General features: G+C 43.1%; 4 protein-coding genes and 1 long non-coding RNA gene across 9 annotated transcripts; 3 read left to right on the top strand and 2 right to left on the bottom strand.

The window, feature by feature from the left end:
• Positions 1–31: 31 nt before the first annotated feature.
• Positions 32–771, bottom strand: LOC107278608 (histone H2B.1). Its single transcript, NM_001425723.1, has one exon. The coding sequence runs from the start codon at positions 653–655 to the stop codon at positions 197–199; it is 459 nt and encodes a 152-aa protein (NP_001412652.1). The 5' UTR covers positions 656–771; the 3' UTR covers positions 32–196.
• A 296-nt stretch (positions 772–1,067) lies between these two features.
• LOC4332431 (ATP synthase subunit b', chloroplastic) lies at positions 1,068–2,024 on the top strand. The gene has a single exon (XM_015774990.2). The coding sequence runs from the start codon at positions 1,227–1,229 to the stop codon at positions 1,860–1,862; it is 636 nt and encodes a 211-aa protein (XP_015630476.1). The 5' UTR covers positions 1,068–1,226; the 3' UTR covers positions 1,863–2,024.
• Positions 2,025–2,684: 660 nt separating this feature from the next.
• On the top strand, positions 2,685–4,124 carry LOC4332430 (organelle RRM domain-containing protein 2, mitochondrial). Its single transcript, XM_015774991.3, has 3 exons — positions 2,685–3,021; positions 3,494–3,562; positions 3,671–4,124. The coding sequence occupies exons 1-3, from the start codon at positions 2,805–2,807 to the stop codon at positions 3,904–3,906; spliced, it is 522 nt and encodes a 173-aa protein (XP_015630477.1). The 5' UTR covers positions 2,685–2,804; the 3' UTR covers positions 3,907–4,124.
• A 457-nt stretch (positions 4,125–4,581) lies between these two features.
• Positions 4,582–13,556, bottom strand: LOC9267832 (uncharacterized). Of its 4 annotated transcripts, none has more exons than XR_003241235.2 (22): positions 13,305–13,556; positions 13,018–13,098; positions 12,537–12,883; positions 11,706–12,306; positions 11,546–11,614; positions 11,247–11,445; positions 11,074–11,137; positions 10,495–10,742; positions 10,326–10,401; positions 10,128–10,212; positions 9,975–10,034; positions 9,820–9,878; positions 9,608–9,720; positions 7,142–7,244; positions 6,997–7,054; positions 6,817–6,870; positions 6,520–6,757; positions 6,339–6,397; positions 6,156–6,215; positions 5,849–5,942; positions 5,145–5,285; positions 4,582–5,013 (listed from the first exon to the last, which is right to left on the bottom strand). XR_003241235.2 is itself a non-coding variant. In XM_015777094.3 (22 exons), exons 1-22 carry the CDS (start codon positions 13,437–13,439, stop codon positions 4,939–4,941), a joined length of 2,991 nt encoding a protein of 996 aa, XP_015632580.1. In that variant the 5' UTR covers positions 13,440–13,545; the 3' UTR covers positions 4,582–4,938. The 4 variants fall into 4 exon arrangements, 3 of the variants coding, with proteins under 3 accessions (XP_015632580.1, XP_015632581.1, XP_015632582.1); XM_015777094.3 differs by having other exon boundaries at positions 6,520–6,729; positions 13,305–13,545; XM_015777095.3 differs by having other exon boundaries at positions 6,520–6,729; positions 9,820–9,872; positions 13,305–13,545.
• Positions 13,557–14,361: 805 nt separating this feature from the next.
• On the top strand, positions 14,362–16,473 carry LOC136355728 (uncharacterized). Of its 2 annotated transcripts, none has more exons than XR_010740040.1 (4): positions 14,362–14,856; positions 15,131–15,204; positions 15,351–15,511; positions 16,163–16,473. It is a non-coding gene; the product is annotated as an uncharacterized lncRNA (long non-coding RNA). The 2 variants fall into 2 exon arrangements; XR_010740041.1 differs by having other exon boundaries at positions 14,730–14,856; positions 15,140–15,204.
• Positions 16,474–22,628: the final 6,155 nt, after the last annotated feature.

The following is a 22,628-nucleotide window of genomic DNA, read 5'->3' as shown; positions in this document are numbered from 1 at the left end:
AAAACACAAGATGCGAATCAGCCACCGACAATAAATAACACTCGACACGTCTATTACTTCAAATCCAAGCTGCCCATTATGATCAAGCACAATTTACAAAGCAGGCACAAGTTTGCAACTACTGCCACCTAGCACACTGCACACGAGGGGAAAGGGAAGGAGAGAAGCATGGCATCGAAACCCTAGAGAGACAGGCCTAGTTGCTGGTGAACTTGGTGACCGCCTTGGTGCCCTCGGAGACGGCGTGCTTGGCGAGCTCGCCGGGGAGGACGAGGCGGACGGAGGTCTGGATCTCGCGGGAGGTGATGGTGGGCTTCTTGTTGTAGCGGGCGAGGCGGGCGGCCTCCTGCGCGAGCTTCTCGAAGATGTCGTTGATGAAGGAGTTCATGATCGACATGGCCTTGGAGGAGATTCCGATGTCCGGGTGCACCTGCTTCAGGACCTTGAAGATGTAGATCTTGTAGGTCTCGACGCTCTTCTTCGCCTTCTTCCTCCCCTTCTTGTCGCCGGCGCCGCCCTCCTTGGACGACGCCTTCGACGCCGGCAGCCGCTTCTCCGCCTTGGGCTTCTTCCCCGCCGGCGCCTTCTCCGCCGACTTCTCCTCGCCGGCTGCGGGCTTCTTCTCCGCCGGCTTCTTCTCTGCCTTGGGCGCCATCGGAGCTGCCTCTCGAGGGATCGGCTCAAATGGAGAGAGAGAGAGAGAGAGAGAGAGAGAGAGAGAGAGAGAGGCGGGATTCGTGAGGAGGAGGAAGACCTTTTCCCTTCGCGTGGAGTTGAGGCAAAAGGGGAAGAAGGCCTCAATTATATATAGGCGCGTGGTGGAACCCCATTGGTCGACATGGGTGGGAGGCGGATCGATGACGTAGAATTTCTCCAGAGCCGTTGGATGCGGGAGGGGGAGTGAACGCTCGGGATTGTAGTAGTACTAAACAGGCTACGGCCCGTTGTGCTTTTGTAGGGGCCTAAAATTTGGATGGGCTAATGGGCCCAACTAGTTTTGTACGGCCCAAATTGGCGTGATATATCGAGGAGAGGTTTTTTAGTGGCGGCGATGGAGCAGCGGCGTCGTGTGGCCTTGGTTGCTTCGGAATCTCACCACCCAACCCGTTCGGATTAGATAGCCCGCTTCCTCCTCTCTCTCTCAGCTCACCACACCTCGAGTCGCCGCCGCCGCCGCCGCTGCTGCTGCTTACCTCCTCCGCGCCGCGCACTCCTTGCACTAGCCCATGGCGACGGCTATGATGGCTGCGACCGCCACCTCGTGCTCCCCTCGCCGCGCGCCGGTCGTCGCGTCGTCGTCCGTGCAGCCGCCCAGGCGGCAGCAGCAGCAGCAACCGCGGAGGGGATTGAAGCAGCTGCCGGGGCTCGTGGCGACGGCGGCCGTGGCCGTGGCCGCGGCGCCGCTACCGGCGCTGGCGGAGCAGATGGAGAAGGCGGCGCTGTTCGACTTCAACCTGACGCTCCCGCTGATCGCGACCGAGTTCCTGCTGCTGATGGTGGCGCTGGACAAGCTCTACTTCACGCCGCTGGGCAAGTTCATGGACGAGCGCGACGCCAAGATCCGTGCCGAGCTCGGCGGCGTCAAGGACGCGTCCGAGGAGGTGCGGCAGCTGGAGGAGCAGGCCGCCGCCGTGCTGAAGGCGGCACGCGCCGAGATCGCCGCGGCGCTCAACAAGATGAAGAAGGAGACCACCCAGGAGCTGGAGGCGAAGCTGGACGAGGGGCGCCGCCGCGTCGAGGCCGAGCTCGTGGAGGCGCTCGCCAACCTCGAGGCGCAGAAGGAGGAGGCCGTCAAGGCGCTCGACGCCCAGATCGCCTCCCTCAGCGACGAGATCGTCAAGAAGGTGCTCCCATCCGCGTAATGGCCGCCCCGCCGCCGGCCGTTCTTGCCTCCCAAACACCAACCATCTCTCGTAAAGATTTTCTCCGTGTTTTATCCGTGTGTATACGCTGCTTCTCCTAAGAATGTAATTTCAGTGAACTTCTCGTGATAAGTATAAAATCAATGATCCTTTTGCTAGAAATTGGATTGAAATTATAAACTGCTTTAATAAGTGCTTACTGCATTATTTGTGAGGATTGTGAACTGAAACAATATATCAATAAGTTTTTTACAACTTCCATATAGAAATTTTTTTAAAAAAACACAAGGCGAAATTGCGCATGAAAAACTACTCTTCGTCCTTTCCTATAGAACACAACCTACTTGAAATAAGAAGGGGAGGTCGCGTAAGTCTATATGGAGGTGGGAGCTCTATACGCGATAGTTGTGGTATAGTGTGAGGAGAGAGACACACTATATCACAACAATTAATTTCAATTGCAGCAAATTTACTTTCTTCAAGCTATCAAATGAACATAAGTTGGGATAATTGCACCAAATTTACTTTCTTCAAGCTATAAGTGCGCATAAGTTGCGCCAATACGCTCAAACATAAGCCGGCAAGGCTGGAATATCTATATCTGCGACTGACAAGCACTGTCATAAAACGATAAAGGATATGTAACATCTATTTTAGTTTTCAATAGCGATACTCTACTGCTACCTTGTCCCAACATGCTGGGCTTTTGCTTCAGAAGTTTCTCCAATGATCTGGATGGCTCGATGATCTATCCGCTGGAAACGAGTTGTTCTCTCCTATGCGCCATATTTTGGACCGGATGGCGTGTAACCGCGTAACTCCAGCCCACTCTGCTATGCGGACCTGGTCAGGTCGAACCCGAACCCAGCAGATCGGTCGGACCGGGGATATCCGCAGCACCGCACCAGAGCCAAGGCGGAGGTAGGGTTTTAGCCGGCGGCCATGGCGCTCTCCTCCTCGCTGCTCCACCGCCTCCTCCGCGGCTCTACCCCCGTCTCTTCCTCCTCCGCCGCCGCCTCCTCAATACTCCGCGCCACCTTCTGCTCCTCCTCCTCGTCCGCCCCCTTGCCCACCGAGTCGCCCCTTTCCTCCGTCTTCGGCGACGGCGCCGAGGTCAGCAACGTGCCGCCGCTGACCGCCCCCAAGCTCTTCATCAGCGGTAACTCTCCCCTCCCTTTGTTTCACATCACATTTTTCTGCATAAGATGGATATATTTGTTATGAAGATGATTTGGGGAGCCCGATTTCTCGGTATAATTTGGGATGGCTGTGTGTACTGTGCTGCGATGTTATCATGTTTTATGCTAAATCAGAGCAAACTAGTGTGTTTGCTTTCTACAGATCTGTCTCTGAGTATGCTTCTTAATCTCATGCTCTATTCTGCTCTTTGTCAATATCTTTGCCCGTATATGCTTACATGAACAACTGAACCCACTGACTAATAATACAGCTGAGTCTTGTCGGCATTCTTGAGGAAGACATCATATCCTGTACTGTCGAATTCTATTACGTTTCTATATTTGTTGTTGCATGTACTAATACTACATTTATGTATTTGAATTAGACTTTATTTTTTATGTCATGCTGTTTTTGTTTGCATGCTCACATATGCCTAATGTGATGCAACACAGGCCTTTCAAGGTTAACGACGGATGAGAAGCTTAAAAATGCCTTTGCTCCCTTTGGGCAGCTACTTGAAGGTACAAAGCTTGATCCAAGTAGTAAATGTTTTGACCACTGGTAGCTTTCTTCACAACTCATATTGATGTGTGTTATACTGTTATTTATTATCTTTTGGCCTCGTGTAGCAAAAGTCATTACAGATAGGATTTCTGGAAGATCCAAGGGATTCGGTTTTGTTAGATATGCTACTTTAGAAGAAGCTGAGAATGCTCGGCAGGAGATGAACGCAAAGTTTCTGGATGGATGGGTTATTTTCGTTGATCCTGCTAAACCAAGGCAGCAGAAGCCTGCTCCTCGTCCTGACACTGATTCATCACACACTGGCTTCACAACAAACAAAACTGTAGGATGGTGTGGTTAGTCACTGTGGTGTTATAGCTAAAAAACTTGGATACACATGTTTCCATGCCTCATTACATTCCACAGTTGTCTACATGTCTCATAATATTCTGTAGTTGTCTGATAGATATGTCATTCACATGGATTATAAGATGTTCATGATCATTGTTCTAAATATTGAACACCAAATTTACCGCCAATTGTAGAAAAAAAAATGATAATTGATGATTCGTGGAGCCACACTATTGTGTTACTTTAACATTCCGTGCCACCCAATTTTGAAACTTATAACTTTGATTTAAATTAGTTTAAGTGTTCTTTTATTATTTTCTATTTTTTAGCTTTGGCTTCTAAACCGTTAAGAGTCTAAGTATAAAAGTCCAGTCCTAAGAATATAAGTTTAAAAGTCCACCCCTAACATTATTTCTCGTTAATTTCAAATTAGTTTAGGTGTTCTTTTATTGTTTTCTATTTTTCAGATTCGACTTCTAAACAGCGAAGAATAAAAGTATAAAAGTTCAGTCCTAAGAATACTAACAACAGAAGTATTTCCAGCTCTAAAATTATTTTTCGTTGATCTGATATGTCACGGCTTATAAAACTGCAGTAAAAAGGAACTCAGCAATCAGCGACAAATCTTCTGCCCTGAGATGGTATGCATACCATACAGATACGGGATACGGGTACAAGTGTGACAGGATATTAATATGCCTAATTGACATTAAGAAAGTAAGGAACTGAGAACATGTGTGGCAAATGATGTACATCACACACGCAACCCTCTCAGCAGAGTATATAATGTCAGAGACGCTTCTATTCTTAGGTACTTCAGCTTCGAATCATTCACTCGACGTTAATCACAAAAACTACTCTTTTTTTTAGTATTTCTTTTGCCGATTACTACTTGCTAAAAAAATCTACTGAGATGCCTCTACTCTCTTCTCTATACATCTTGAGCCTCGAACCATCCATTAAAAAGATGGCAGGCTACAAAAACTGTCCTGTTGCTCTCCAAAGGTAACATTTTATCCTAAAAACCGCGTAATCGGTCTTCTCAAGCAAGTGATTTCTGCACCAAGCTTAGGTTCGCAAACATCACCAAGGGATGTGCCATCAGCATAGAATGCTTCTGTCAACAAGCACAGCATCAATAGTGCAATGTCAGTACTGTTGTTGGAGAGATTACTGTTGTTGGCTAGTACAAGCTAATGTTTTCAGCAACCACAGGTAATGCACAAATACAAGGAAGGGTTGTATTACCTGTTCATCTGACAAAATAGTGTACCCAAGTTTCTCAGACCAGATTGGTGCCATTTCAGGATCAACAGGTGCCGTAAGAAGACGGACATTCCAGGCCTTTAAATGCGCCTCAATTAGACTTAGAAGAAGCGAAAAATAACCCTGCAGAGAGACATGCAATGGCTGAGAGCAAATGCCTTTATCACTTCAAGTAGTCCGAAAAAAAAACATAAAAAGCCTGATTCGTTACCACCTGCAGGCTGCAGTTCGGCAACTAACAATTGTGCAACTTAATTTTTGGCATGGCAATAGAAACACTTCCAAAATGAGGCTATCTATGGTAGTACTCCAATATTTTTAAAAAGAAGGAACTGGAAGGAACAAAAATGATCAAGGAATTCCAGGAATGCGAAAAATGCTGCATGAAGGGTCTGCTTATGCCTGTGGTTCCATAACAACAAACCAAATATAAGTCATGATCCTTTGTTCAAACCACAATCCAAATCATTAAATTTATGTTTTGGCTTAAGCTAAATCCGATCCATTGTTCCGTGGGTTTCTACCTTTTCAGGGAAGACCATTTGTTAACATTTCCAAGTTAGGTGCACAGCATCTCTCTTCTTAAGCCAAAGAATAGGTTTGCCTTTGTGCAAATATGCAAACTAGATTACACCAGATAAATAACAGAGTTCATTATGGACTAAACAGTTCAAATATTTCCCCACCTTCTTTCTGCACTCATTATGCGTAGCAATAAGGACAAGTTCTGCAACTTCTTCTGTACGCACTTTCAGAATTGCAGCTGACACAACAAATGTACTGCAAATACAGAAAAAGGGGTGAAGAGTATGATAACAACAACCAAACGACATGAAAAATAAAAGCATTCACTTGTTTTCTTGCTTAACAAAAAATAATCAGTTAGACCCATTAATAGACTGCATGTGCACACTCATATTTCTTTTGGGGGTGTGCTGTTGATTGTGTGGGTGATTGTTTTGTTATGTGTGTGCTACACCACAGATGTATTACCTTGTGGTTAACACTGCACAATAGATTCCACGAAAATCCTTCTCTCCAGTTGTATCCTTTCTGCAACCATTGAAGCTTAGAGTTATTTACTTAAGTTCAATACACACACAAAAAAAGGTGAATGGTGATTCATGTGGTCATTCGCATGCCAGTTAAAAGTAAGAAAAATAAGTGAGAACTTACGAATTAACCATATTTCTTATGTCATCAATGTCCTGGGGAGCTGTTTCTGCAAATGCATCCTATAGATACAGGATAAAGTGAGACTTTTGCAGCACATAAGTCATTGACATATGGAGGCATATTTAATTATAGACAAATCAGGAGTTTTCAAAATGACAACCAGAAGCACCACGCAACTTACTTTGAAGATCTCAATGACCTGATGTTGCACATCGCTCCTCATATTCGTTCCATTTAAAAGTTGCCAACAAATGTTGTATCTTATCCGTCTGAGAAAGGCAATATCTTCCCTCTTTTTCAGTCCTTCGTGTAAAGAAGCACGTAGCAACTGGCATTTCTCACAACACATGAAGTTGAATTGCGTGTATTCTCCCAAAACTTTCAGAGGTGCCTGAAATGTTGTTCAAGACAACACGTGCCTATCACAAATCAAAATGATAGCCTTCCTCCACCGCATACAAAGGACAAGGCAACATACCTTTGGTTTTTGAAGTCCATTGTTGTAGCACTTAACATGCAATGCTCTCTCACACTGTACATGAGAATACGGCACAATTTCAAGGTGACAATCTTATCTTTCTTTTTTGAATATTATAAGACTGATCTAAGTATCAAAGGCAATCTGTTGTGGGAGAAAAACATTAAGCAGAACATTAACCTGGTTACAGAAGACAATCATGTCAACACTAATAACTCCAAGCACCGTATGGGGTTTCCTGTCAAAATTTTAAGGTGTAGAGTTACATATAAATGAGCTTACATAATCTTGACATTGCGACCAGTCCACATATTCTTATTCTTACCGACACATATAACAGCTCTCTACTGTAAGTACTCTTTCTTGTAGTGTCCGCTTCAAGGGAACAATAATAGGTCTGCTAGTGGTCGAATACTCTTTGCCAGAACCTGTGATAACGGAAACAATCGGCACTCTAGGGTAAGACCATCAATTATTTACTGACTCAACACGGTATATATACATCTTAAAATTAGCAAAACAAGGCCTGCTATGCAGGGAAGTTCAGTTGTTATATCTGTTATGCACAGAACCCAAATGCATACTTATGCTGCTCACTCAAAAACAAATGCTCTTAAACATCTTAATAGACAGAATATTCTAGTATTTGCAAAAAAAAAAAAAGGGTCTACATGAGACAGTAATCACATTTCAAACATGCAAGTAGATGAGGAGTTGAATATACATATCTATACAGAAGATCACCATGGGATGCATGCAAGTAAAAAGCAACAAAGACAGGATACAGATCCATCATGTATTTAACTTATACAACACTACAGCGTTGTTTGGACCAGGCCTCCAGAGTTAACAGGTGTAATCCACCAAACGCCTATGGGTAAACCATACAAGGAGTAGGAGAACCATGGTTTGAAGACAGCAATGTCTCTCTGAAAATTGCAATATTCCACCATCCTTCACTTCTTTACTCCTCAGAAAGCATGGAGAGAAAGAGTACAAGTTCTCCAGTTCAAAGGACAGATTCCAACAGAAACGGACTGTTCTCTTTGTAAAATATAAGCAGGCTGTTCAACATGCCCTGTGCCCAATTACCCTAACCTCTGCATAACTTTAGCCAACAGGCAACAGTCCCACATATAAAACAAGAATGAGGGAGTTGCTTATTACCCCCTCAGACATATTTTATTATTTCAGCATTAATTCCTTGGACTTTTTATGTTTTTGTGCTTATATGTAGGCTTATGATGTAGAGTCTAGAGAATATATAATGATTTGGTAATATAATCTTGGCACATAACAGAAAAACGATAATGTTCTCTTCAAAAAAGAAAGAAAAGGATACTGCACAACAAAAAGAAATTCTAAACCATGTTATGGAGAAAAAAAATTTGAGTATGCTCCATAAAGATCTGCATGAATTGCAAGAATAGCATAGTCTCTGCATATAATTTATCTATGCCAAAGTTGGTCCTCAGTAAGATAGTGAAGTGATTCTTCAGCTGCCACAATTAGGCTGTGTTCAGCACTGAAGGTTTCTAACCTCTACCCCCTCATTTTCCACGCGCACGCTTACCGAACTGCTAAACAGCGAGTTCTTTGCAAAATAAATAAATAAATATGAAACTTTAGAAAAATCATCTTAATCCATTTTCAAGTTTTTTTAGCTAATATTTAATTAATCGTGCGCTAAGTCGTCACTCCATTTTGCGTGCTAGGAGGGAAGGTTCCAAACCCTTAGTTGACTAGTGTGCCAGTGTCCCCATGCTGAAACAGTTATATGCTATTTTTCAGATATAAACCTCGTGGTCCTAAAGTAGTCATTAGGTTCTGTCAAGAAATCTAAGGCTCAAAAGCACGTAAATGGATTGTCCAAAAGCTTAAATTTCTACCTCTTATCTAATTTTAGATGCAAAGCTTAACCATAACTCATGGTAGCAACAGAAGATTAGGTACTCATGCGCATACAACAATTAAAATATAAAATCATCTTCTGAATATTTCCCAGCGAGGCAGCATCTTGCAAATATATTCAATATTTTTCACTCTTTACTTGACAAAATATTACTTCATTCATTGTCTAAAGAAAATGAGTAGTTACTTCATGTACTAAATCAAGTATAGATGTCCCATTTTCATCTAAGTTGCCCATTAAAAAGCATGAGCTCTATTACTAAACCTCAGCAATGCGGCTATCTTGCTCCTTAAGAAGTTTCATGCACTACTTCACCCAATGCTTCATTATAAGGCTCTTACATAGGCTCAAGAGACCTGAAATTGTTTTCTAAACTACAGCAACCTAATCTCAATCTTAGGATATCCTGGCTCTGTCACCATATTTTTATTGTATGCACCATCCAATTCACCCAGAAACTTAAGACATAGGGCTTCACCTTGGATATTGGAGCAAACAAGCTCTTACCTCTTTGATCCTATAGTCTCAAGTTCTTAACTAAGAAGGCAATGAGTCATCAAGAGATCAAATGTGGACAAAAACATGATAATCTTCCTGCTCAAAGTGATGAACTGATAATGCCATTATCACAGTAGGTTCCCCTCTTTTAGACAGGTAAACATAAAGACTATATACATAGGTTCCCCTCTTTAAACAAAGAAACACGAAGACACTAATACATACATGCCCAAATATTCACAAAGAACCTATTGAATAATTCTACAGAGATCGTGATTATTGCAATGACCCTCAAAATGCAAAATTTTAAATAACTAAAGCATAAGGGCACATTGCCACTTGGATGAAATAAACAGAAAACTAAAAGATCCATTAAGTTACCTGAAGTAAGAGTAGGGAGTTCATCAATATTTACATTTGAACTTAAACCATCCTGCAGTTTCAGTGCCAGCTCATGAAGTGTTAATCCGTCTGAAGTATAAATGCTACGGTACCTGAAACCACAAATATCCTCCATTTATGAACAAAACACCAAGATCCCTTTTTGAGTAAAAAATATTTCAAACGCCTCTATATATAATGATGATGCTTACGGTTGCCGTCTTCTCCCCATTCCAACATGCTTTTCAAATTGTGAAGGAGTATACTGCACCTCAAAAGAGGAAAAAAAAAACGTGATTAGCCCTTGGGCAGAATGAAGAAAGGCCTCAGATCAAACTTGGGCAATTGCTAAGTTTGGGACAGATACCTCAATACTGCAACATTCACAGATTATACCTGTCCCAAGTTTATATCCTTGCTTTAGAACCTACAAGACAGGGAAGTGTGAATGTTCCTGAGAGTTGTTACAATTTCTGGTGTTGGGAAAGGATAATGTAGTTCATTTAACTATTTAGAGGACCTCTCCGTTCTTCAACTTGTAAGTTAACAAAGTATAGTCTGGAAGGCCCCCCTCCTTGAAGAGCATCGGGTGCAAAGTGTTATCTCTGGAGAAAAGATAAAACAAAAAGGATTCGAGAGCTAAGATTTCTCCATTTATTGCAGCTGTATATCCTAAATGTGACAAATGTCAAGAAATGTTGTAGGTTTAACCTTTTACCTCACTTTTGGTTGCCCCAAATCTTTTGAATTTGAGTCAACATTGTGGTCTGGTGGAGGATCTTGAATTACTGTAACTGAAATTGACAAAGGAAATGTCATATTAATGGGATCACACTCTGAAGACGTGGATCTCAATGCAACAGGTCCAGCAGAATTATGTTTTATACCATCAGTAGTGAGAAGCCCTGCAGTATTCTCACTAGGAGTTTCTTCACTCTTCATGGAAGTGCTTGTAGATAGATCAGATATCTCTTTCTCAGGGCTTCTACTCAAGATTGGAGTCGAAGTCTCAGTGCCTCCTCGTTTGAACTGCCTATCTGAACGCCTCCTGAATGAACTCCAGTTGAGGATTGAACTGGCGTTGCTGGTTGAGTCTTTCAAGGAATCCGTCAAGGCAATATTCGACTCTTGTGAGCTAGAAATTGAGTTTTCAAGAATGCTGGAGTCAGTCTCTGGTGGATTATGATAACCTAAATGTTCTTGATAAAATGAGGTAGCATACAACTCAAAATGGTAATACTAAAGAATTTGCTCATGCTTGGACATGAGCTTAAATTGAAACCTCATTTATACTGGCAGATGTATAGCATTAAGCTGCCACTACTATGGGGCTTAGAGAACCTATTGAAAAGTTCAAGCCGGAAAACAATGTTTAAGAACAAAACATATAAATCAAGGTACACCAATGGGTTTCTGGGAAACCTGAATACAAGACACACTAAAATTTCACATGCACGGTAACTCACCTTTGAGTTGAACAAGGATCTGAAGGTGCATCATCGAAATAATCCTTTTCCAGTTGAAACGAAGCTAAATGACATAAAAATTTTTTTAAAAAAAGATAGCCCAACAGAAAGCTTAGCATCTTGAAGTATACAAAAGCTAGAAAGCTGTAAATGCTAGGTACTCAATTAAATACCTTTCCACTTTTCGTATTGAATCATATTTGGAGGGAGACTGATCACTTTTCCAATCACATCCCCAAGCATATCAAGTTTAGTGTATTTCAGTCCTTGTATCACCATATATAAAGAAATCCCGCTGTCCAAGAATATGTGATTGTTTTGATTGTTAGACGACTCACCGGAATGCTGTTCAAACTCACATGCATTCATTATCTGCAATTTGTCAAACATGATTAATGTCAGGTCAAATTTTCAGATAATATATGGGAACAGACATAAAAAATTTCGCTAATAGAGACAACAGAAAGCTGACATTTCTATATCCACATTCTGAGCAGCCACAAGAATATCCTTGTCCATTTATTCTTCCAATCCTCTCCACCTAAGGATAACCAAAAGAAACATATTTTTCTTCAGGTATAAATCAAAAGCAGACTTCAAGTCAGATTCAACAGCGAAGGAACCACACGGACCTCATTCTTCTTGTAGGTTACCCTGAAGCCTTCAAGAAGACCAGTGGACAGCAATCCCCTTACATCTTTCAGTATACTCTCTGGCCGATACTTGGTTTCTGTCACCCGCACCTTAACAGGAGCGGTTATTAACATGCTACTATCCCAAGGTTGCTCAAGAACTGGATTCCTTGTCTGTTCCGCATCAGGCATTGCATGGTCATTGGCTGCTCCAATTCGCACTTTAACAGCAGAGGTTGTTGCCAGCACACTATCCCTAGGTTGCTCATAATCTGCATTCTTCAACTCTTTCGCATCAGACATTGCATGGTCACTGCCAGATGTAACCTCCAGTTTAACAGCAAGGGTTGCTGACCGACCACCATCAGCATTCCTCACCTCATTTGCATCAGGCATTGCATGGTTATTGCGTGCTGTCACCGGCACTTTAACAGTTGTGGTTGTGGAAAGACCACTATTCCTAGGTCGCTGAGCAGCTGCATTCCCCATCTCTTCTGCATCAAGCATCGCATGGTCACTGCTTGGTGCATTCCCAATCGCTTCTGTAGCAAGCCCTTCAATGCCGTCCATGGAATTTATTTCGGTCCTTGAGCCACTTGCCCTGCTCAAAAAATCGAATTAAGCCCGACATAATCCTGCAACTACCTACTAATTTTACTAATCTAACACGTCATTGTTTCCAGCTTTGACAAAATACCCTACAATTCCCCCAGTCACTATAGAATTCATCCCCATGGGAAGGCCAAATACACCTCTGCCGTGAAATCACACCACTACAGTACTACTGCGCAGCGATTTCCCGACGAAAGTCAAGCAGCGGAGGTCACTCACCTCAAGCCAAGGAGAGACAAACCGGCCTTCTCCTCCTCGGTCAGCATCTCCATGGTCGGGCGCGGTCGGGGCGTCGCCGAGGCCGGGGGCTGCTCCGCCGCCACAGGCCCCGGCCCAAGCCCCCGCTCCCGCGGCGCCTCCTCAGCGGCGGCGGCGGCCGCGGCGGCGAGCACCGTCATGGGCACCCCCGCGGCCATCCGGAATGCCTCGGGGAATTTCTCGGCGGGCACCTCCCTGAGCTTGTGGAAGAGCTCGTAGAGCGAGCGGCCGTTGCGGAGGAAGATGTGGCCGTTCTGGTTCTTCGACGTCACCCCCGCGTGCTTCTCGAACTGCAGCGCCGACAGCACCTGCGCCGCAGCCGCCCCCCACGCCGCCGGAGAAGAGGAAGAAGATGGTGAGGAACCAAAAAAAAAAAAATCCTCACCCCCTCTCTCTCCGCGCAAAAAAACCGGGAGGGGAGGCGAAAAAACCGGGATCTCACCTTGCCGCGGTAGTCGCAGCCCGCGTAGGCGGGGCAAGCGCAGGCGTAGCCGCCGGCGGCGACCGTCCCCTCGAGCTTCGCCTGCGCGCGCGCGCGGGGAGTTGGGGTTATTTCACCGAGCGAGAGAGGAAAAAAAAAACAGAGAGAAACACAAAAAAAAAAAAACCAGCGAGGAAGAAACCCGGCGGCGGCCGGGCGGGGGCGAGGGGAGGGGAGCGCGTGCGCTGGCTGGGGAGGGGAGGGGGCGGGCCCCATCCGTCAGTGAGCCGTGGAGATGGGCGACTCACGTTGTGCTTCTCGAAGCGATACGTGACGGGGACGCCCTGCAGGAGCGGGAGGAGATCCTTCACGCAGGTAACCTCGAACCCCCGCGCCGTGGTCGCCGCCGTCTGCTGCGGTGGTGGCGACGGCGGCTTCGTCATCTCGCCGTTAAGCTCCTTCGACGATCCCGTACACCGGCAAGCAATCAGCGGCCGCGAGACAAGAGGCAGGGGGGCTCACGGCGGCAGGAGCGGGAAGAAGACGGAGAACATCTCCGGAGAAAAATAGATAAAAGGTCTTGATTTATTTTTTTAAAACTAATCTTTTTTTGACATGTTTTAAAACTAATCTTGATTTCTTGATGAAGAGATATCTTCCGTAACTAAGGCTGCGTTCGTTGGGTGGAGAAAGAGAGAGAGTTTGTTTAGTTTTCCACGTGCACGCTTCCCAAGCTATTAAACGGTGCGTTTTTTTTAAAAAAAAAATTCTATAGGAAAATTGATTTAAAAAATCATATTAATCTATTTTTAAAATTTAAAATAATTAATACTCAATTAATTATGTGCTAATGACTCACCTCGTTTTGCATATCTTCCCAATCTTCTCAAACTCACCCTAGATACTCTACTCCTATACAAGGTCGTAATGGTGGTGGTGATTCCTGCAACTTTTATTCCTAACCTTTAGATCTGCTAGATCCTACGGACGAGATTCCTTTCACGATCCTGCCACGGCGCGATCCTTCCTTCTCCTTCTCACTCGGATCCCGTCCCCGCTCCCATCCACACAACGCCATCGCCGCCCATCGCTCTCCACAGCGCCACTGCGCCTCCCCGCTCGCTGCCTCTCCGCCAAGTGCCACGACCTCCGTTCCCCGACGCCGCCCCGATCCCAAGTGCCCATCCTCCGTCGATCCCTCGTCGTCGCTCCACCTCCACCTCCCTAGCAGTAGCAGATCCCCTCCCTTTCCCACAACCCAGGCATTCCCTCCTCCGGCCGTCTTCGTCCTGCCGCCGCCACATAGCTCTTCCTCCCCCATGCCCTCCACTCCAACCCCTTCTCCCCACCTCACCGCCTCCTCATATCCGCGCCAATCCCCGGCGCCCCCTCAGGGGCACCTCATCGCCTCCCCATCGCGCGCGCCCATCCCCGGCACCCCCGCCCCCAGCCGCTGCTGTGCCGCGGCGCCTCCCCATCGCCGCCTCAATCCCCGGCTACATGGGAGCCAGAGGGGAACCCTTCCCCGCGGCCGCCACGGATGGTACTGCACGACTCGCTCGGCGGCGCGGGGTTCTCCACCGTGCACGCCGGGGTGGCCCGACCGGGAGAGAACAAAGCAGCATGTCGGGTAGCTCACGCGGCGGGGCATGACACCAGCATCGCCATCAACCGGTGAGCGGACCTCGCACCCGCCGCGTTCTGCGTCGCCGCAGCCGATGACTAGCTTGCTCGTCTCCCAAATTCCCAATCCTGCGCCGCACCCCATCGAAGCCATCGTCGCGCCCCTCGACGACCTCTCCACCTGCTTCCTCGCCGACAGCTACCTTCTGGTTTCCACCCACCGATGCGCCGCCTGAGGTCTTCTTCAACCACGTCGACTGTTCCATCTAGATCCACATTGTACAGTACTATATATAAGCACGATTAAGAACATTTGCAACAAGCACATATACTATTTTTATAGTTTGACTTCAGATTCTGGTAGTTCGATTCCTTTATTAAATTCGGAAGGATTGCAGCAAGCACATATATTATTTGTATTGTTTCACTTCAGACTCTGTTAGTTTAAATTCTCAAGAATTTCTTCTTGTACCTTATTATTGTATGGTAAATTGATTGACTAATACTGTAGGACTTTTAGAGTCTGAGGTTTTGAAGAAAAAAGGGATCGTCACATGGCTAGGCTATATATCTTCACTCATTAAGGTTTACTCTACCTTGTCTATATATATATGCTCCTCTGACTTTCTTGCGAATGGTCCATATAAACCTGTCCTGGTTTGCATGGTGACTATGTTTTAACCTGTCAGCTGGGGATCTGCATGCTTTAATGCTTTTGTTGATATTTTCAGAGACACTGAAGACGCTATGATTGGCTTTACTGGTTTTTACAATGTGGATTTATTTCTTTTCACATTATCCCAACATCCTTCCTAGGGGTTATGAGAAACACAAAAGCAAGTTGGGTGACGAACCATGCAAAAGCTAAACAGTTGATTATATCTCATGAAAGGTAGCTTGCACTTGTACTGGCATTTACCACAAATAACCCAATTCATAGCATTAAGCCAGCCATCCTCTGGGCCCCTTCCCCTATAGAGAAGTTTAAACCAATTTCTCTTTTTTCCCCTACAGTGTGTGTCTGTTGTCAAATTTTAAGATTTTTCAGTGCACAATAATTATGCTTATATATACCTTTTCATATATTTGAAGAATAAAAATTCACTTAAGCCATTTTGACCTTTTCATATGATCCAGAATGAACATAAATAATTTAAATTAAACCTTTAGGTATCTCATATACTGTCAATCCTATGGTTTAGAATATCTCTATTTATTATTTTCCAAGAGCACAGTCAGCTTTTGGGCCATGGACTAATGGAATTTTTAAAAAATAACTTGGATCTTCAGATCATGAGCCATAAACATCATTGCATACATGTCAATACATATTCAGCTGTAAAGACTAAAGAGCACCATATTGTTTGTTGAAACTGCTGATCCAGATTTAGTCATCTTGTGCCCAGACTAATGTTATGTGCGCCATGTATTGCTCACCTGATTTACTCTTACATACTTTAGATTTAGCATGTTCTTATCAAAATGTTTGGCATGGTATTGCTCACCTGAGTAATTTGATGTGATTTAACATTTCTTATTGCAGTTGTGGTTTTGTTCCCCTTGACGATGTTAGAGGCAATGAGGCTAATGGCTGATTATGTTTTCCTGATTAACCTTCATACTATTGCTCCAGCGTGTGGTTTATCTTATGGACCTATATACTTTCAGTAAAGTAATGAATCTGTATTACTCTTTCTGGTTTAATACTTGAAGAGTAATTTTGGATCAGTAAATATGTTGATATGCACTGTTTTAGAATTCAGGAATGTGGTTTGTACACTCATATTGTGGAGAACTTTCTACATAGAAAAGGGATTACATGAGCAATTATGCCATTTTATTCTTCTGATTCCATTGCTTGAATTAAATTGTGCTGCCACACAAAATTCAGAATATGCATCACCTAGGCAATGTAAATTTTGAAGGGTTTCATCTACGCAATAGTATGGGGCTATGGGCAATCAGTTCTTGAGTATAGATTCATGTCAGCTCTGTATATCTTGCGATCTATAAAGATTATTGACACCTCTCAAAGTCTAGGGAAAAAAATCATTTAAATTTAAAAATCTAGGGATTATTAAAAAAAAACTCGCGCCGTGGTCGCCGCCGTCTACTGCGGTGATGGCGACGGCGGCTTCATCGTCTCGCCGTTAAGCTCCTTTGACGATCCCGTACACCGGCAAGCAATCAGCGGCCGCGAGACGAGAGGCAGGGGTGCTCACGGCGGCAGGAGCAGGAAGAAGACAGAGAACGTCTCCGGAGGAAAATATATAAAAGGTGATCTTGATTTTTTTTCTTTTTAGAACTGATCTTGATTTCTTGATGAAGAGATATCTTCCGTAACTAAATAGATATAAGAAAATTATGATTTCAGTTGGTTTTTCGCTCCTACATGGCACGCCATCTGTGCACCAATGCATCCGCAGATCTTTGTTGGGCCTTAATCATTAGACCACTCGAGTATTACTAGTAGGCCTAATTGCCGCACAAGTATTCGGGAGAAGAGGTCATTTTCTTATTAGCGCATGATTAATTAAGCGCTCTCTCTGTTTCATATTATAAGTCATTTTGACTTTTTTATAGTTAAATTTATTTAAGTTTAATCAGGTTTATAGAAAAATTTAGTAACATTAATAACACCAAATTAGTTGTATTAAAACTAGCATTTAATATATTCTCATAATATGTTTTGTTTTATGTCGAAAATATTGCTATATTTTCCTATAAACTTGGTTAAATTTAAACTATAAAAAAGTCAAAACAACTCATCATATGAAACAGACAGAATATTAGCTAAAACTAAATTGAAAAATAGATCAATATAATTTTTAAAATCAACTTTCGTATAGAACTTTTTTGCAAAAAAAATATCATTTGTCGGTTTAGGGAGCGTGTGCATGAAAAACGAGAGGTATAAGTATCGCTTGTGCATAAGAAGACAACCTAAGCAACAAAAATACGATCTATCACCTGTTCATGAAACGAAGATGGAACAATGTAAAGTTCACTAGTTACAATGTAATTTTCATGAGTATTCTTGTAGGTATTCGTTGTAAAATCCGTGAAAATCATTTAAATTTAAAAATCTAGGGATTATTAAAAAAACCTCGTGCCGTGGTCGCCGCCGTCTGCTGCGGTGGTGGCGACGGCGGCTTCATCGTCTCGCCGTTAAGCTCCTTCGACGATCCCGTACACCGGCAAGCAATCAGCGGCCGCGAGACGAGAGGCAGGGGTGCTCACGGCGGCAGGAGCATGAAGAAGACGGAGAACATCTCCGGAGGAAAGTATATAAAGGTGATCTTGATTTTTTTTTCTTTTTAGAACTAATCTTGATTTCTTGATGAAGAGATATCTTCCGTAACTAAACAGATGTAAGAAAATTATGATTTCAGTTGGTTTTTCGCTCCTACATGGCACGCCATCCGTGCACCAATGCATCCGCAGATCTTTGTTGGGCCTTAATCATTGGACCACTCGAGTATTACTACACAAGTATTCGGGAGAAGATGTCGTTTTTTATTAGAGCATGATTAATTAAGCGCTCTCTCTTTTTCATATTATAAGTCATTTTGACTTTTTAATAGTTAAATTTATTTAAGTTTAATCAGGTTTATAGAAAAACTTAGTAACATTAATAACACCAAATTAGTTTTATTAAAAGTAACATTTAATATATTCTCATAATATGTTTTGTTTTATGTTGAAAATATTGCTATATTTTCCTATCAACTTGCTCAAATTTAAACTAGAAAAAAGTCAAAACGACTTATCATATAAAACGACTTATCATAGAATTTTTTTGCAAAAAAAAGGTATCATTTGGCGGTTTAGGGAGTATGCACGTCAAAAACGAGAAGTATAAGTATCGCTTGTGCATAAGAAGACAACCTAAGCAATAAAAATACGATCAATCACTTGTTCATGAAACGAAGATGGAACAATGTAAAGTTCACTAGTTACAATGTAATTTTCATGAGTATTCTTGTAGGTATTCGTTGTAAAATCCATGAAAAATCATTTAAATTTAAAAATCTAGGGATTATTAAAAAACCGCCGCAAGTTTTTTGAATCAAAAATTTTCATATGTAACTATAGTATATTTAAAGTGTAATTACATTGTAACTGTATGTAACTACTATACAACTTATTCAACTATGGTTTGGTTAGTTAGCACTAGGTTCTTACGCATGACATGTGTGAAATTTTGTTTCTAACATTTTTTTCCTTCATACATAAATCTCAAGGCGATCTAATGGTCACAAATCTAAAAGTTTTAGGGGTAAAAAACTTGCATAAGTTTTCTAGCAAATCCAGAAAACTAAGCATCATAGAGAACCCTGATAAAAGATTGTTAGGCAACTACGCCCATGCAGGCTATCTCCAAAGTATTTATTACTATCGCTAATCTAATACTCCCTCCATCCACAAAAGTTAGACATATTTCACATTTGAGTTTTTCTAAATAAGTTGTTCTATTTGTAGTCTTTATGTATTCAAGAGTTAAATAAATAGATAAATTAAATGTTTGATTAGAACCCAAGGAGTCATCTAAATACTCATTGGTTGTATGCTTACATTCACTACTTGATTTTGTAACATCCAAGATGATTTAATTTCTCATTGGTTTTGGTGATAAAAGTAATAGGTGTAACTTTTGTGGATGGAGGGAGTAATGCAGGTCTAGACCTTCCCTTATCTCGCACGTGCAGCATACCATTTGCTCCGGCCCATAAAAATGCACAAATCCCAAAGTGTATTGAACCGTCCAGAATTCAACTAATATTATTGGAAAAATGTGTCGCAATATGTTTAGCAAAATCGGAAAAAATATAAGATGAGCTGAGTAAGGAGATATCTTCCAACCAAACTGTGGTGTACATATGGAACTGCCAAGACTGCCATTTTTTTGACTGACTTCTCGTGCAAAAGAAAGTAGTTACTCCATCCGTTCTACAATAAGATCATTTTTACCCTCTCCCATTTATCTCAATTTAAGTTTACTTTTAATCATCATTGCCTGTGAAAGTAGGGAATAAATACATTGGAATTTGATAAAGCGGGGATATTATAGTCTTTTGGTTTTATATTGGTACGTGTGAGTTGGCTAAAATTGAACTTATTTTAGGACAAAGAAAGTATATAGCAGGACTCCGGGAGACGGGGGATTACGGCCTCATGGAGAAAGATTTATTTTTTAACTAGGAAAGTGGATTTAATGTATCGGCATGGGGCGTCGGAGCTGACGAGCAGGCCCCGCGTGGCGGCTCAAAGGGAGGGTGACCTACAGTGGACTAAGTCCATAGAGGTAGCAAGACGCACTTGTAAATTGATTCACATTTTAAAATAAATTATATAAATAAATTACTTAATGATTTTTAAATCCCTGCAAGAAAATCAAGGCATGACACTAGGCTTGTTTTAGGGATCACACGCTAACTAACTAAATTATGTTTTGCAAGCCTAGGACGATTTGGGCTAAAATTATCTCTAGAAATGTGAATCGTGGAGAAGAGACAACCGAATTTTTCACCTGATGTTCGGAAGCTTGCTAGCTTCCTATGTCACCTTTGAGGTGAGCCCAACCTCATCGCTCACACCACGAAGCCTTCGAACCCCTTCGTAAATGGATGGGCAAGGCGGGAGCCGGTAATTCTTCCTCCACTTCGTAGGTCCAAACCATGCACAAACAACACCAGGTCACCTCCACAAGCTTCACCGGAGGGATCACCGGGCCACAATTCCTCCAAGCCGTCTAGGAGGTGGTAACCTCCAAGAGTAAAAAGTCGCAACCAAAGCTCAGAGATGAGCAACTGCATAAAAGATCTAGCAAAGATGCAATGCACTTGTATTGTCTTAATCAACTCTTGAAACACCTACAAATCGAGAGAAATGTGCTTAACTGGTGTCAGAGTGTTGCAAGGGCTCTAGTGAATTGAATGAAGTGCCTAGGAAGTTCCCCTCCTGCTGGTTGGGGGGGGGGTATTTATAGCCCAACCCACCAAAACTAGTCTTTGGGGGTCAAAATCCCCCAACTCTGTGCTCTATTGGTCCGACCACCATTGAGGGGCCCAATCTAAACGGCTAGCCGCCCTGAAACTAGTTCAAAATCTATATGTTGGGGGTGCAATAAATGCAATGGCCATTAGACCGCTGGCGAAGGGCTGGTCCGACCAACCGTGGCCTCCGTGCTACCAAGCAATTTGGGACTTTCACAGGTCTGACCAACTAATGGGCCCGATCCGACCAGCTCCTAGCCTCCCAGGCTTGGTCTGACCGGCATTGTTCGTCGTGCACGACGAATGCTCTGTACCAAGACAATTTGCCCGATGCTATCGTTGCAACACCAAAACGGTACTGGATAGGCTCAGTCCGACCGGCTAGCTCTAGAAATAAAGATCAAAGCCAAAGATACAAGAAACCCTCATGCATGCACTAATGTGTTATTTAGATCACCTCTTTGTCAAGATTACCACCCCCTCTAAATAGTACGGTAAAGCTATAAAGAAAACCTAGCAAATTGATCACCCAACGCTTCGATCGTTAAAAACATAACCATATTTATCACCTTCCTCTCATTGCTTTGCACTATCAATTTTAATCTGCGGTAGCCGGTAATCATTCTTGGTATACACATCATGTGGCCCTCTCTTAAATTATCTCACTCAAATAAAATAGTTAGTCCACAATTAGTGCTTAATATTAATTACCAAAATTAACAACGTAGGCCTACATGCTTCACTTTGACCATAACTAAACAAACACTTGGAAGAAAAATATGGTTTGAGTACTATTGTTTACTCCAATTATATGTATATCATATCCCTCTTAATAGTGTGGCATCCTAAACACAAGAAAAATAGAGCAATACATCAATTAATAGTCATTTTTTCTTGAATCAAACCACAGGGATGCCTTTAGTCTTGCATGCACTTAGGGTGTGTTTGGTTGGTGGTCATGCATGGATGGGATATGGCCATCCAATTTTATGTTTGGTAAGGAGAGTGGAATAAACAAGATTTTTGTTTGGTTGGAGGGATGACATGTGGATATGGTGAGTCAATTTTTTTGTTTGGTAGGATGGATGGACTGTTATGGTTACCACTGGATAAGATGGTGGAGAATACCCCCATTGGCAAACAATTTCATCTTGATGCATATGTATGCTTGTTGCATGTATTGTGAGTAATATTTATCATGTTGTAAATTAATTTTAGCCACTATTTATAAATGATAACATTTTCACTCTGTAAAATTCACCCTGCACACATATATCAAAATCTAATACACCATCAGATTATACACGGAGATCTACACAGAACATAACAAAAACCATCCCAATCCTAAAAAAACATCAGATCTGAAGTTCTGAACCAATATAAAAAAAACAAGAAGAAGACATTGAACTGCTCATCACCAGGCTCCTGAACCCGGGCACCAGAATGGCGGCAAAGGGCTACGGAGGACCTGCTATTGCCTGTTGGCATACGCCACCTCGACGGCCGAGCGCGCGACCTGCTGGCTGCTACTACTCCGTGGTCTCTGCCACTTGCGTCGCTCGTGCTCCGCCGCCCACAACGCCCCAGCGCTGTCCAGCGGTGCCATGCTCCGCCGAGCGCCCTCGACAGCCGCCACTTACATTGCCCCTGCGCCGTCTAGTGCTGCCCCCTGTGCCACCGGAAGAAGGGAAGAAGTAGATTGTGGCTACAGTTGATGCGGTGAGGAAGCGAGTGACATGGATAAAATATTGGGGCAGAGGTGAGCGCACGCGCGAGTCCAGAGTCGTGCGACTCATCCCACTTCGGGATGTGGGATCCGGCCGATTTGCCTGGAGCTGCATATCCAACATCTACATAGAATATTCTCTGCCGGGTGGCAATATCCCACTTCTATCTATCAACCAAACAACCAAAAAAAACTTGCGGCCATGTTCTATCCGGATATATTCCACCAACCAAACACACCCTTGACAATTGCATCAGAGTTTTCTAGTGTGTTGTCGTTAGCCACCA

The sequence above is a fragment of the Oryza sativa genome, chromosome 3 (genome assembly GCF_034140825.1).
Source record: "Oryza sativa Japonica Group chromosome 3, ASM3414082v1".
Classification (NCBI taxonomy): Eukaryota; Viridiplantae; Streptophyta; class Magnoliopsida; order Poales; family Poaceae; genus Oryza; species Oryza sativa.
The sequence above is the reverse complement of the archived record's forward strand: the minus strand, read 5'-3'. Positions and strand labels throughout refer to the sequence as shown.